General features: G+C 47.9%; 1 protein-coding gene across 1 annotated transcript in view; it reads left to right on the top strand.

The window, feature by feature from the left end:
- The window catches only part of UTP11 (UTP11 small subunit processome component), a 134,935-nt gene that overhangs the window by 66,696 nt on the left and 52,633 nt on the right, over positions 1–15,606 (top strand). Inside the window, exon 6 of the mRNA XM_069221313.1 lies at positions 14,380–14,510. Coding sequence (XP_069077414.1) covers positions 14,380–14,510 — 131 coding nt within the window. The remainder of the gene's footprint in view (positions 1–14,379; positions 14,511–15,606) is intronic.

The following is a 15,606-nucleotide window of genomic DNA, read 5'->3' as shown; positions in this document are numbered from 1 at the left end:
GGGAAATAGTGCGTGGAGAGTTCCACTACCCCTTTGGTTTAGAACAATGCAGCTCTAATCCCTGTTGAACCTTTTTACCTAACCACTTGTTAGATCTGACAGACAGTGCTTGCAATGTCGACTAACAGGTGTTGTCTAAGTAAGGTAGAGAAATCCTCCTTGATTCGCTCTGTTAGCATCAGGTAGTTAGGGGAATTAAAATCCTTGGCCTCAGTATCTCTTAACCATTCATTCCGGTCCCACAGTGCACTGTGCACCCAGGTTTCAAATGGAAGTCCATCATCTCTCTTGCATTCAATCAACCCCTGAAGGTACTGAGCTATCTTTTGTCTAAACTGTGTAGTCTGAGCTTCCTTTATTTGCTCGTAGACCATCTGGTCCGCCACAGGGATCCTCCCAATAAAGGTTATCCCTTCCAAAGGCAAGCAACTCATTAAAGCAGCTGCCTTGGACACCTCATTCAAGGCCTGCACCTCCCAATCGACCACAGGCCATTCCAAGACATCCTGCCCTTCCGCATACATGTGCACAAGCTGTCTTGGAATCTTGGCTGCTACTTTTTGCTGCTTCTTTATTAATGTACTATATGAAACACAAGAAAGAGTTCAGCAATTACAAACATCACATCCCTGACTGGGACGCTGCAGTATGAGGCAGTTACATATTCAAATCACAAGCTCAATAGTAATACAATAATTGTTCATCAAGAGTCAGCCGCCTGTATATACACCCTTGCTGTCCCACCCATAAACAATCAGTGAAGAAACAGTCATACGGTGTCCTGCCAAAAGAATATGTAGTCCAGGAGATATGGTACCACTTCACACTTCCTATAACGATATTAGGAAGGGGAGAAAACTCCACTCACTCTATTTAATAAACAGCAGAAGCACCTGCAACACGTCAGTCAGGGTGGTACCAATACATGTCAGGATATGGGAAAGGAATCAAAGAGAAAGATATTTATGTCTACAGTGGGTAGGTGGTAACCCTCTGGGTAACAGGTGTGGAGTCATCAGGGCTTTGACCTCAGACGAGCATCCAAGTGCCCACTAAGATGGCCTTTCTAATAGGCCTGTGGTGGTGGTGGTGGTTGTGGGGGGGTTGGGGGGGGGGGCAGCAGAGGGGGGCAGAGGCAACCCATCCAAGCGGCATTGACCTAGTCCAAAGGAAGGCAGGAGTGGGGACCCGCCAGATCCATAGGTCTCGTATGGTGATCACGGGAGGGAAGGCATGGAGGTTCCACCCTCCTGGTGTTGGGGGCACCCCCGCACCTTACCTCCCACTCCCCATCCGAGCGCCCAGTAAACTGGTCTGTCTGATAGGCCTGTGGGAGGGGGCAGAGGGAGCCAATCCAAGCGGCATTGACCTAGTCCAAAGGAAGGCAGGTGTGGGGACTCTCCAGATCCATGGGCCTCGCATGGTGATCCTGGAAGGAAAGGCATGGAGGTTTCACCCTCCTGAAGAAGGGGACTCTATCCTCCTTTCCCCCCCCCCGTACCAATTTGGCAATCACCAGTGGAAAAGCATAATTTCCCACTGAGGGAGGGGGCTTTTGTTCATCAGTCTTGTCCAGTAATTCAGTCACATACCCCTCTCAGTCATCCAAGGGCAGCAGCGTTCCCCGCACAGTGGGAAGAGTCCTCCACTGTGCAACCTTGGCTGTGGCCTATTTGATGAGATCACACTGCAACAGAAACAATGGTGCTGCAGCATCCAATTTCCATGTCATTGCTATCCAGTGCTTCATTAGTATGAAAGCGAAATTAAGAAAGCGTACAACGTACTTATTCTTAGGTGTCTGCAGGAGCAAGCCCAGTAGTCAAGGGAGTGGTTCTCACTGTATAGTGCACTACATGATTTCTGTCAGCTCCTGGGTGGCCCCCTCCCAGAACCTTGCAGCTTCCGGGCATTCCCAGACCATATGGTAAAATACTGCCTCATCACAGAGGCAGCTTGCGTACCTTGAGGGGACACCTGGAAGTATGCGGAGCAAGTGGCATGGGGGTCAGGTACGTTTGGTAAACATAGTTGAATTGCCTGTATTTCAGACAGGAGTTCCTAGACACTACGTACCTGTGCCAGTGCATTATCCCATTGTTTCTTTTAGCTTACACTCAGTGGACAGCTCCCATTTATAGCGCAACCCCTGGAGGTCAGGCAGTCGCAAGGAGAACAAATCATCGTAGAGCAGTGTGACTTCATGTCTGCCAGAGCTGTGAGTCAGCAGCATCTGCTGTACTAGAGACATGGGCTGCTCAGCTCGATCTGCACCCTCAGGTTGCCCGAACAGCTGCCACCAGCACATTAAATGCTAGGAAATGGCGTTCAGGGAATTCGAAATCAGTCTCAGATCCAGAATGGTCAACAGTAGCTGATGGTTGTAGAGATCTTCAAGTGTGGTGGCATCAGCCTCGGTCCACGCCCTAGATCCGTGATTGTCGGCTACAGTGCGGAATACCGGTAATTCCCAAAATGCTAGGTTAGGAGCATATGAGGCCGGAGCACCAGGTGTTGTTACGTAACAATCCCAACAGTGTTTGACCGTTCGAAGTAGGTGGCTCAGTTATCGAGACATCACCTCCTCATATCATCAGCCAGCTCAACACTTCCCTATCGCCTTATTCACATTGGACACTCATCTGTTCACAACTGGGGTAGCCTCTGAGCCATTGCATGGGCCACTGCAGCTGAGCAGCCACATAATAAAGTTTGTAGTCAGGCACACCCAGACCCTCTCTCTCTCCATGTGATCAATCAGTCTCCGCAGTGCAACCCGTTTCCTTCCAGTACCCCAGAGTAGGGAAGTAAGGAGCGAGTTTAGGTCTCCAAAAAATCCCTGGGGTAGAGAGACTGGTAGAGTCGAGAAGTGATACAGTAGCAGGGGCAATATCAATATCTTTGCTATAGAGACCCTGCCCATTGAGGTCCAAAACGTCAGCGAGTGACATGCTCCAGTAAATGCTTTACCAAGGTTGCTGTCTACTAGGTCACGTTCTCTATGGTAGAGGTTGATTCCTAGGTAGTGGAAGGTATCAAACTGCCACAAGAGCCAGAAGTGGCAGGGTCCCCATGTCTGTCCTTGGGAATACTCTGCAGAGGTAAGAGGCAGGACTTGGTCCAATTAAGGTGCAAGCCTGCGGCTGCCCCAAAACCATCTAAGGTCTCCATCACTGCGGGTAAGACCCATACAAGGTCTCTGAGGCATATCAGTGCATCATCTGCATACAGCTAAATATTCCGCCACGCAATGCTGCTGCGTTCGTCCCATTATGGGCCTGCTCCCTAAAAAGGCCAGCTAGAGTTTATAGGGCCAAAGCGAATAAGATGGGGGGGGGGGGGTGGGGGAGCAGGCAGCCCTATTGGTTCCTCAACGTACCTCAAAGGGTGATGAAATATCTGCCTGTCCGCACTCTAGTGATCGGATCCTTGTACAGCAAGTTTATCTAACGTAGAAGTTCCAGCCCCATGCACCCTAAGGCACTCCAAAGGTATCACCAACTCTGGGAGTCAAAAGCCTTCTCAGTATCCAGTGAGAGTGCCACCCCAGCCGAAAATGCAAGACCTAGTTCTCCATAATGCGGAACAGTAGTTGTGTTCCTCCCTGGATTAAAGACATTCTGATCTGGGTGGGCCACAATGGACACGTGGAGAAGTAGGCGATTGGCAATAATCTTCCCCAATATCTTGCAATCTGTATTAAGCAATGAAAGGGGCCTGTAAGAGCGGGCCTCTAATTGATCCTTGTTGGGTTTTGGTAGTACCACTATGAGAACCTCTCTCATTGAAGGACGAAGGGGACCCACTGTCTTGGGTGCCTGAAACAGGGTCAACAACCATGGGGCAAGTTTGACTCGGTATGTCATATAAAACTCATCAGGAGGGCAATCTGTTCCTGGGGTCTTGTGCGCCATCTGGTCTAAAACCACCTGGACTTCCTCAACCGCCAGAGGGGCATTCAGTGCCTGACAGGGGAGGATCCAGGCTGGGAATTGGAAGGGCATCAAAATATGCTGCACGCTCACGCCCAGCAAACCCATCCTCCTCCCAGTAGAGGGCCCTGTAGTAATCAAAGATATCTGCATTGATGGCCAGCTGCAATGCGAGTATTTTGCCCATCGCCGACCGGATAGCTGCCAACCCAGGCCTTTCATTTTCAGAGTGCAACTACCATGCCAGCACTCGCACCACCTTATCGCCCTTCGCTTGCTGCTTTAGGGTGTGCTACGCATAGTCCAACCTACCCAGTGTATCTTGTAGAGTCCTATAGTCAGTCCAGAGGCCAGCAAGTTCCTATGATCACCCCTTCACCCCACACAATTCTCTGCTGTGCAGATTGTCGCCTCTAAAGCCATCAGCTCCTGACAGAATGACAGTCTGACACCATAATTAGCTTTTAGACAAATATGTCTCATGGCTGTCATAAAGATGCCCCACTGTGGGGGCGTGGCCATGCAGGTGACCAAGATGGCCACACGGTGCAGAAGCTGCGGAGTTGATCACCCTTAACAGTTGCCTAACTGGCAACATCTGCAAGCCACTGACAAACTAAGAGACTCTGGCCATCTTTAACACACTGCCTGAGCCACTGGGAGCCTGATGGACACTTGCTGATGGGTTGAGTGGTGGGCGGTGGGCCGCGCTCTCCTGAGAGGCCCCGCAGCAACAGGGGCCTCAGTTGAGCCTGAGAATTCGGGACTATTGAGACACGCAGGCCTGCTCTCTACCCCGCCAGTCCTGGCTCCTCTCCCTCCCACCAACAATTGTGGCACTGCGGAAGTAGCTTACCTATGCAGGACCTGGAGACGGTGCGAGGCACCTCAACAGCCCCCCGATCCCATGACCAGCTGCCAGCCTGATCCCCCCCCCCTGCCCATGAGTAAACGCAGCAGCTCTCGCAGAAAAAGGGAGGCGCCTTAATCTTCTCCTGCTATTGATGCTGAACGATCAGCAGGAGGGCCTACACATTCTGCTAACAAATAGATCCCCCCCCCCCCAATCAAACGGCATCACTTTGGCCTCATACCAGCCTCATCTCATTTATCACAGCGCCTATCCCCCTAAACCTGGCCCCCATCCGGAACGAACACCTCACCAAAAGGCAATGGATGAGTGAGGATTCATGTGACCTACCTCCGTCCCACATTTGCCGACCAGCCAGGAAGGTAGACATACCACAACTGCTACATACTATTGTGGTGCAGAATCCACAGGAGGCCACGTTCCTGACTGCGGACCTCCTAGGCATCCCCAGAGCCTCCCCTACTGGTCAGCTCCCACCTACCAACATGGGGAGGAAGGTGACCCCAAGCAAAAGAAACTATTGTTCGACCAAAGCCAGACCCCTGGTCACAAGCAACGGCTCTTCAGCAGAGGAGACGATCAGGCCTGGGGAGATGAGATGGTGTCACTCAATGGTGCGGCGCCATCATGGTAGACCTGATAGCTGGCCTCCATAGATGCCCGCTTGTAGGAAGCTTACTCTTTATATAATATATCAAAATGAGATATATCGTGCAAAGAGTCCAGGGGTTCCCTTATTATTGGACGGGGTTTGCTCTAGCAATCCCAAGGTGCTCTTTTAGGGAGTAGTGTGGTCAAGCAGCCTTAGGCTTAACGCAGAGGAGTGCAGGACATCTGCAAATACACACAATAGTCAATAAATGAGACACGCAAATCAAGAAAGAGATCCACAACATTTAATAAAAATAGCAAGTATCTTTATAAATGTTTAGGCATCAGAGAAAAATTGTTTGACTAACTACATTGTTTAAATAGGAATTCTTTTCACTTTGAAAAAAATGGACACTGCAATTTCTGAGTTCTGCAATGTTTCCCTCTGGGAGGAAAAACAAGTTCTGCAATCAGGTACTGTATGCTGACTTAAGGGGCTAACCTCCAATACTTGGTTAGTATTGGCCAAGGCTCAGGACCACACCAACAGGTCACACCGAGCGGTACTAGATACCCAGTATATTTCAATGGAGATCGATCTCCATGGGGCAAAATAATGCAGGCTCTGGCCTGGAGGCCAGTCGAGGTCAGCAGGTAGGTTACAAATGTTGGCTGCTTAGGGACGTAGGTGCACCTTTGGTCCTGTTCTCCACAGAGCGGGGCGACAGGTGCAGAGGTGTTCTTTGGTGTTGGGTTTCTGTGTCCAGGAGCACTTGCAGTTGAGGGTTCCTGTGATCTGAGGGTGCAGGCGTTGTTGGGGAGTCCAGGAGGGGTGAAACCACGATGGACTTGAAACTCTGGGGAGCTGGGGAACCTTGTTGGCACTGGTGGTCCACTTCACCTCAGGTCGGGGATGGCGGGTGCAGTGGTGTCTTCAGGTGTCGGCTTTTGGAGTTTCTAGAGGCTTCTGAGTCCCTTCTTAGGAGGTTTTTGGAGAACAGCGCCGCTGTACACTGGAGCTCTTGAGTCTCTATTGAAGGCAGGCAGTCCTCCTGAGTTTCTGGAGTCACAACTGCAGGATGAGTCTACTTTTGTTTCAGATTTCAATGAGGGATGCAGACAGGCTGACGGGGTTGGTACCAGGTCATCTGTTCCTTTTCTCCTCTTCTGTCTCTGCTCTTTGGTGTCCTTTGTCTTCTTAGGTCATCAGGATCTGCTTCTCTGGTGCAAGGGGCTTCCCTAAATACTTAATTAAGGGGCTTTAGGGGTGTGTAGGGTAGTAGCCAATGGGCTACTGACCCTTTGTGCCACTATGCCCACTATATGATCACTCCCTGTGGTAAGTGGGCACAACCCTGTCCCAGAATTCGTAAGTATGCCATCACCAGGATGGCTACTTCTGAAAAATGGTGTCCACCTCACAGTAGCCCACCTTAGGGTTGGTTCTAGCCTGGGGTGACACGCCTACCTAACTAGCTCATTTTCCCACCTGATCAGGTGCCAAATGGGCTCTGGACAAGGGGTGGGTGGCTTCCTCTCCTGTGAAGAGAGCCAGATTGGCATTTTAAAGGCAGCAGCCCTTTGAGGCTTGCCGCTTTAAGAAGGCTAATCAGCAGGTCATCCTGTGGGAGGGGGTGGTACACCCTCTTCCCAGACAGGCTTTCATTCTGGGTCTCCTGAGAGCAGAAGGCTCTCATCCTAGGTGTCCAGAATAGTGTCCTGGGTGGCAGGCTGGCAGAAACTGTTGAGCGAGCACACCAGAGGCTGGTAGGGTTTCAGGGGGCACCTCTGAGGTGCCCTCTGGTTGCATGTATTAATAAATCCAACACTGGCATCAGTGTGGGTTCACCAATACAAGATGTTAGATACCAAACATCCCTATCTTCAGTGAAGCCATGATGTAGCAGGGGAACTCGTACTGACCAGTGTCCATCACATGCATTTAAAATGGCTTCCCTGGTCACTTACTATGTCTGAGAATCGACAAAGACATAGCAGGGGCATATCTGCTCGTGCAGACATGCCCCCACATGTAATATAATACACCAAGCCTTGGGGCTGCAAGGCCTGCTAGAGGGGCGACTTAAATATATTGCATGCAGTGTGTGCATAGACACAGTCTGCAATGGCAGCCTGTCATGTGCTTGGTGAGGGGTCCCTTAGGGTGGCACAATTCGTGCTGCAGACATTAGGGCCTCTCTTCAGTACCCTAGGTACCAGGGATACCATTTACTAGGAACATTCAGAAGGTGCTTAAGGTGTTGCCATTTGGGGAAACAACTGTGCAGTTTTGGGAAAGTGATCTGGCCTTGGGGGCATGGTTAGCAGGAATCCAGTGCACTTTCGTACGAAATTACGTCAAATACCAGGCAAAAAGTGGGGTGTAACCATGTCAAAAAGAGGCAGTGTCCTACAGTATATAATGGGATACCCCCTTACAATCCCTTGGTGTGGGCATAAGCCTGTCCCAGAGTTCGGAAATCTGCCAACACCAAGATGGCAGTTTTCTAAATGAAGTGTCCACATCAGGCAGCCCACCTTAGGGGTGGGATTGATATGAGGGGTGGACACATCTCTCTGTGTACTAGATTTCCTGCCTGTCCTGGCACCATATGGGCCCTGGGGCAGTAGGGTAAGCATCTCTCCTATGAATAAAGTCAGATCTGCATACCAAGGGCGGTGGGCTTCTTTGGTGGTATTGGGGGTCAGACTCATGTCTAGTGGTTGCAGGCTGGATAAAATTGGTGAGTCCCCACACGGGTAGATGGTAGGTTTTCAGGGAGCACCTGTAAGGTGCTTCCTGGGTGCATGCATTAATACATCCATCACAGGTATCGGTGATGGTTTATTAATACAAGATGTTTGATACCAAACATCCCTATTTTCTGTGAAGCAGTCACATAGCTGGTGGAACTCGTATTGACCAGTGTCTAGCACATGTACTTAAAAATGGCTTCCCTGTTTACTCACTATGTTTAATAATCAACAAAGACATAGCAGGGGCATATATACTTGTGCAGATATGTCCTTACATGGAGAAGTGTGGCACAATGGTTAGAGCCGCTGACCCTGAAGCAGAGATCTGGCTCAAGACCAGGGTTCAAGTCCCGCTTCGGCAGGTCTTGGGCTCAATTCCCTTGGACCAGATAATTCTCGCCTCGGTGCCTAATCTAATTAATGGGTCCCACTCTGCAACTCTGGGCAATAGCTTGCTTAATCTCCACAACGGCCCCAACAGCGCTTTGATGCCTGGCTTCACCCTGGGGGTCCCCAGGAGTGGGCACCTCACAGGGAAAAGGCAGGAGGGGTTCCATAGCGGTATGAGTACAGCGCCTTGAGACCCTAACGGGTGAGTAGTGTGCTATACAAGTGCAAAGTTTACAGTTTTACAGTTTATATGTCCTTACATGCCTTAGGACTGTAAGGCCTGCCGTAACGGTGATTTACATATATTGCATGCAGTTTAGGGGACATGGCACACAGGCTGTGTCATCTTTTTTTTTTTTTTCGTTTTTAGCTGCACGAAGACAGTCCGCCTGTAATAGCAGCCTACATGTGCCTGGTGAGGCGACCTTGAGGGTGGCACACTATACATGCTGCAGCCCTTGAGGACTCTTTGGTACTCATGGCGTAGGTACCAGGGGTACCCATTACTAGGGACTTACAGGGGGGCAAAAGTATTGCCAATTGGGGAACAATTGCACAATTTTAGTGAAATAGATTTGGCACTGGGTATCTGGTAAGCAGGGACCCAGTGCGCTTTCAGTCAAAATTGCATTGAATATGAGGCAAAAAGTAGGGGTGACCGCGTCACAAAGGGGCACTTTCCTTCACCGCTTCAATGTGGTTAACAGCAGAATGGATCAGGTGAGTGAAAGACTCGATTGACATACGGCCAGACTCGGTGTCACATAATCCAGGATCTTGGAAATAAAAGACAACACCAGGATAGTAAAGCGCTCGGAGAAGGTGAAGAGAGGCTGCTTAAACTCACAGTAGCCAAAAATGAAGATCTTGAGGGAGATATCAAAGGCAGAACCTCCGAATAGTTTAAGTTGCAGAATCTATGAACATGGGTCGGCCGGACATATTTGGGTAATGTCTACTCACAGAACTTTTCAACAGTTAAGACTTCACTGATACCTTTGTGGTACAAAGAGCCCACAGATCACTTGGTCCCTGACTTCCACCTGGGGTGCCACCAGGCCCAATAATAGATGGTCTATTAAATTATAGGCACAGACACAGGATTGCGCTTTGCTCAGGAGCGGGGTCCATTATTTTGCTGTGCCCGACTTCACCATCGCAGTCCAAGTGGTGTGGCTGAAATTTGCATATGTCAAAAATACCCTAAGAAAACGGGGTCTGAAATTCAGCATGGAAATCAACGGCCGGCCCCTCATTTTCACCAGTCCAGCTGACGTCACCACGTTTTGCAAACAGCGAGACTCAGTGGGCTCAACTCCCTGCCAAACCACTCCTACTCATTCACCAACTGCTGAGACTGCTGGTGCAACTGACAGTCCTTTGGACTAAGTTATGCTTCATGGAATTAACTGGACTTGCTGCAGCCCATTCGCCCATTCAAATTGCATGTCATCTCATTCTATTATAGCCACATTTCTCTCCAACATGATATTGAGACATGGTTTGTATGTTACTCAACAATTTTTTTAATTATCAGAACTATCCTCCGTGAGGGCACTGGATAATGCTGAGTTGTCACATCCCCACTCTGTACACCACTTAAATAAAGTTGTTATGGATCATTATGCATTTGGGATTTACCAGCTGTCTTCCTTGCTGGTGTGGGTGGGAGGTTGGGTTTTGTGTATGTTATTTACTTTTATATTGTTATTTATTTATTTAGTTATTACACAACATCACACTGTCACATTGGCAACTATCGTACACGCACTCCTGTTCTTCACGATACCTCAATGGGTTCTCAGTTTAGGAGGTCTGGAACACTAGACCTTATTTATCTCTCCTAGAACATTCGGGGTCTTAATAAACCCAGGAAGGTCAAGCAAGTCCTCTCATACCAGGTCCACCATGATATTAAACTCCCATTCTTTCAACAGTCACACCTCTCCCCCATGGACCGATTGCACATCTGCATCCACATGGGGGTGTAGGGACAATAGATTTGTCGCATACTACAGCTCATATTTCCGTGAGGGTTGCACCCTGATTCATAAAAACATCCCCTTTACATTCCATAACAGCATCTCACACAGAAAGGGTAGATATATCCTAGTCTCCGGTACCCTAACAGATGAATCCGATCTTCTTGCTAACATTTACGCCCCCAACACGGTTTCCCCTACCTTATTTCATGAGCTCTCTGCTCATTTGCAGTTCTCAGATGCAGAACTGATAGTACTGGGGGGGGACTGATTTCGATATGACCTATGACCCGATAAACTCTACTTGCTCCAATGTTGGTGGGAAACCTTGCGCATCTCACATAACATTATACAAATGCTCCAACTTACCGATGTGTGGCGATCGCGCACAGCCTCGGACTACACATTCTACTCTGCACTGCATGCAGTATGGATCCGTATTGATTACTGGTTCGTATAAAAAAAATGGCAACCCCTGGATATCAGACATAGATCCTCTTTCCCACACAGACAATGCACTGGTATGGATGGCCTTGCAGATCCCACATGGAGTGAATATATCACACCGATGACAGTTTCCTGAAAGCGCTCTGCACAACGTGATCTGGCAACTAATACTCGCTAAACAATGAGTCATACTCCCCCACGGCCACACGCCCCCAACCCCCACGCACAGCCCACCCACAATTGACTGCAGACAGATGAGAAAGAAAGGGAGAACCTGTAACAAGAACATAAACCTTGACCCCCAACTCCCCGCCTCAGGTCAAGAAAAAACAAGCCCCTGACCAAAAGCAACACACCAAACAATACATAACAAGCTAAGTCCACCAAGGTTGTGGGTGGAGGGGGGGTAAGCTAAGACGGAGTAAGGACAGAGGTGATGTGGCCCACATGCATCACACAGTGGGGGAGACCCCCTCAATGGCATAGCACATCGAGAGGTGCCCCCGGAAGTGCACAATAAGAGGGAACGCAGAGTCCTCAATCTGATCACCAATTCATCAGGGTCAAGGCCGAGCCTGCTCACAGTTCAGGAGGAATGCCCATCCAGACCCTTTCTTGGCCACCTTCCAGGGAGCATATGGACCAGGCAGGGGAACTGGTGGTATGACACTGGCGAGTTTCTAGTTCAGCCACTGCCAGAGCTTGATCTTTTGTGGCGTACTCTGCTGTCGCACGACGTCGGGTGGGGAGGGATGCTGCGGCACTGTCCGCAGGGAGCCCTCCTTCTCCCCACTTTGCCGGCACCAGTCGTGTCCTGTGATTGCAGCAAGTCCACTTTTGTCTCCAGCCATTTCCAGGACCGAGCCAGGGTTGTGAAGAAGCTGGTTGTGCCAGAGTAATGGGCTTGTAGTTTAGCCAGGAACATCGGTGAGTAACGCAGGTCAGTTTGTCTAAGTTGGCATTTAACAGGCAGAAAGGAAACGTGTTGGGACTGCCCCTCCGCTCTATAGTCCGGGTATATGTTCACTTGCCTGTTCTCTACTTACCAGACTAGCAGGCTTTGGTCTCCAATCCTGATTGCAGCAGCTCGAGTCTTGGTGATTTTTCTTTCCACGCTGATGAACAGCTTGTGGAACTTATGGTCCTACTTTTATGGCCCATTTCCAGACAAATGTGATTTAGTGTCTGGTCCTTTGAAATTAGTGTTGTGGGTGTTGGCACCTCTGAAGTTCCCTATCCTCGATTCTATCCTTTGTCAAAGAGACAGTCTGCCACAGCCAGAGCATCTAGAATTCTGACTCACCCACTACAAAGGAAGAAGGGAGCACACCTTCCTTTCAGCCTCCACTGAAATATGAGTCACAAAGGTTCAGGGGCCTAAGCTTTCCCCTTTACTATGATTCCCTGGTCTTACAGTGCTAATCTGACCCACCATCTTGCCCGACAGTGAGCCCAGGCCCACCAACCAGCATCTCTTTCATGAGATGTTTAATGTGCACAAAGGAAGCTCTTTTTTTTTTTTTTTCGCCCTCCAGTTTGGTGTTCCCAGCCCTCAGGAATGTCAGCAATCCACATCTCCTGTCTGGGGGGTTGTGGTCCTCACCTCCCACAAGCTCTTAAGGGCCCCGGGCTGCCAGCATGTTCTGTACCATGTACAGGCACAAATACAACACAGCCCGCAAACACAAGCATCACACGTTGCCTGGTACTACATACAGTCATCACATAAGCCAAAGGTGAATTGCGTACAATGCAACTGAGCTTTACATGAGTGGGCAAGTAGGCGCCACTCTAGTGACATGGGTAAAAAAAGATCTATTCACACTGACTCCTATGAAGCACAAAAAATGTATGCTGCTGCCGCCACCACACTAGCATCGCTTAACTCCTACCAAGGGCAGCAGTCCTCTACCACTATGAGAACTTGATGCTTCTCTCAAGGTCTGACAAGGCTGCATTAACATTAGACTGGCTTCGGTTGTGGCTCACACGCATCATCCATGTTTTCCCATGACCAAAAATCAGTACCAGGGATTCTGATATCCATACAGCTGGGCACTCAGAGTAGCTATACACTTCCTTCACCATGCTTTTCTGTCACAACACTGACTACCACTCTGCACCTCCAGAATTTTTTAATTTTTTTAATGAGACCACATGATGCATTTTTCAACACAATGTCTACAGACATTTTAACTAAAAGCCATTGATTTTTCAAGCATTAGAATGATTAAGTACCCACTGTAGATGAAAATAACGCTCACAAAAGAAATGATATATTAAAAATTGTCCACACATAAATATGAATTAGCACTGAAGAAATGGCATGTAATATTTTGATAATATCCTCATTTTGTCTCAAGCGATCAGCTTGTCCTTTTTTTTTTTTTTTTAAGTGCTATTTTAGTTCCTGCCTACTAGCTTTTCATTTATTATCTTTGTCTTGTCGCACCAGCTTACCATATTCTGTAAATTTTGTTTTTGTCTCTGTATCTCAAAATGTCTTTTTTTTTCTTCAAATACAAGATTTTATCCCCAACTATCAGCATGTCCTATTCTTCATATACTTTAACGTATTATTATTATTATTATCCCCCTTGCACAGTACAGAGGTACGATCTGGTTCAGTCCTTGAATGGCTTTGTGCAGCTTCCTTCAGTCCATATGGTATGGTGCTGTAGTGTGCTTGGTCTTCAGTGCCCCAAAATGGAAATATTAAAGTGCTGATACTAACTGTCCACCAGTGCTGGTTTCCTACTGTAAAGTGCTGGTACTTTTCCCATCAGAAGTATTGAAGCTTTGCTGAGAAGTGCTGGTACATTCAAACTAGAGTAGTACAGGTACTCTGTACCTAGGACTACTTGCCCATTTGAAGCACTGAAGGCAGGACCTGCTTCCTGAGCCTAAAGAGGTGTAAGGTGGCAAATGGGACAAAAGGAGCTGTGCTGGCAAGTACAATAATGTCAGGTGCACGCTGAATGCCATCTTCTAATTATTATGTGGCTCAGGCCAATTCGGCCTCCACAACCATCAATATATCCTGACTTACTCTGGTTTAGCCAGTGCTGAGAGAGGGCAAGGTGTTCACTGGTGCTGAAGTTTATGAAATTAGTCACCCAAGCTCTGGCAAAGGTTCAACTTTTTGCAGTCATTCTTGACTGGGGCCTAACAGATGGAGACAAGTCCCGAACGCTTGCCCCCACCCCACACGTAGTAGTGCACTTGTAACTAAATAAGAGGAGTAAAATTGGATAAGGTAACAAGCTTTGCTCCTGCAGTGAGGGCTGATGTACAGTTCTATTGGTCACTACTGTAATTGATCACCTACTACTCGAGTTCAGTGGTACTTTGATTTACTGTGAGTTTGAGGGCATTTAAATGAGAACATTAACTAAATATTTTATTTCAGTTGAACAGTTTGACCTTGCAACTCATCTGAAGACAGCACCGGAGTTAGTGGACAGAGTTTATAACAGACCCACCATTGAAACCCTACAGAAAGAATCCATCAAAGGGGTCACTGAGCCACACCTGTTGAAGGTACAGTTCTTGTCAAAGACTAGCCCTGTTTATACTTCAATCACCTGGCACACCCTGGAAGCATTCACATTGATGCTGCTAAAGTCACATGTTGGAAAAGTGTGATCTCGTGGTCATTTATGCGCATAATTTAAGTTTGTGATATCTGCTTTTTTCCTAATTTGTGGGCCTGCCAAAAACAATATGGCTGTACTCTTTTCACATGACCAAACTGTTCCAATGAGCCAGATTGCTTTTCCTCCACTTCTGTTTAGTTCCACTTCTGCCAAACCAAAACTTGTGATAGAGACTTAAGTGCAAGAGTAGAGTGCTAATGTAAAAAAATGCTTTGTACAGTGCAAACATATCAACATTTTGTCAACATCCTGCAGATACAAACATCACTATGAATGCAGTCATATTTAATTCTCTGTAGTAGGGAACACATGATCTGCTTCAATTGGCACAGTCATGTGCGGCAGAGGTACAGGGTGTTGTCCCGCAGGGGCGCACTGGGCAATGGACAGCACTGGGCATTGTCCAGTTGGGCTGCTTATACTATGTTGTCACATGGTGAACTACAATAGTTGATATGCACAGATGCGAGGGCACAAGTTATAGTTACTTGAATTAACTATAACAGGTGAAAATGTCAGTTAAAACACAGCTTTTTAAAATAAAAACAAAAACATTGAAATTCACCAATGTCACTTTAACCTTTGTTTTTTCAGTGAATTTATGTTTTTTTTTAACGTAGAGTAGGATTTTATTACCATAGCTATCTATTCCAACCTCTACGCCCTCCCAGCACACAGGAGGCCAACATCGCCCCCACCCCTGCACGGCCAGACTATGAGCGCACTTATCACATTATAAAGGTTTATCATTTTAAATAATGCAAATCTATTGCGTTTCTCAAGGGGACACCACATCAATATATAAATGGCAAACATATAGGCTTTATCAAAAGGTGGCCGTATTAATATACATGGTGAACTGATTGACCTTGTGAAGAGGTAAACACAGTCAGTCTTCCTCTTATCCTCTTCAGGCTACATAGTGCACCCATAAGGACAACCCCAAGAGGTCCCTGCCATTTTCATTAGAAGAACAAATG

Source organism: Pleurodeles waltl, chromosome 3_1 (assembly GCF_031143425.1).
Source record: "Pleurodeles waltl isolate 20211129_DDA chromosome 3_1, aPleWal1.hap1.20221129, whole genome shotgun sequence".
Classification (NCBI taxonomy): Eukaryota; Metazoa; Chordata; class Amphibia; order Caudata; family Salamandridae; genus Pleurodeles; species Pleurodeles waltl.
The sequence above is the reverse complement of the archived record's forward strand: the minus strand, read 5'-3'. Positions and strand labels throughout refer to the sequence as shown.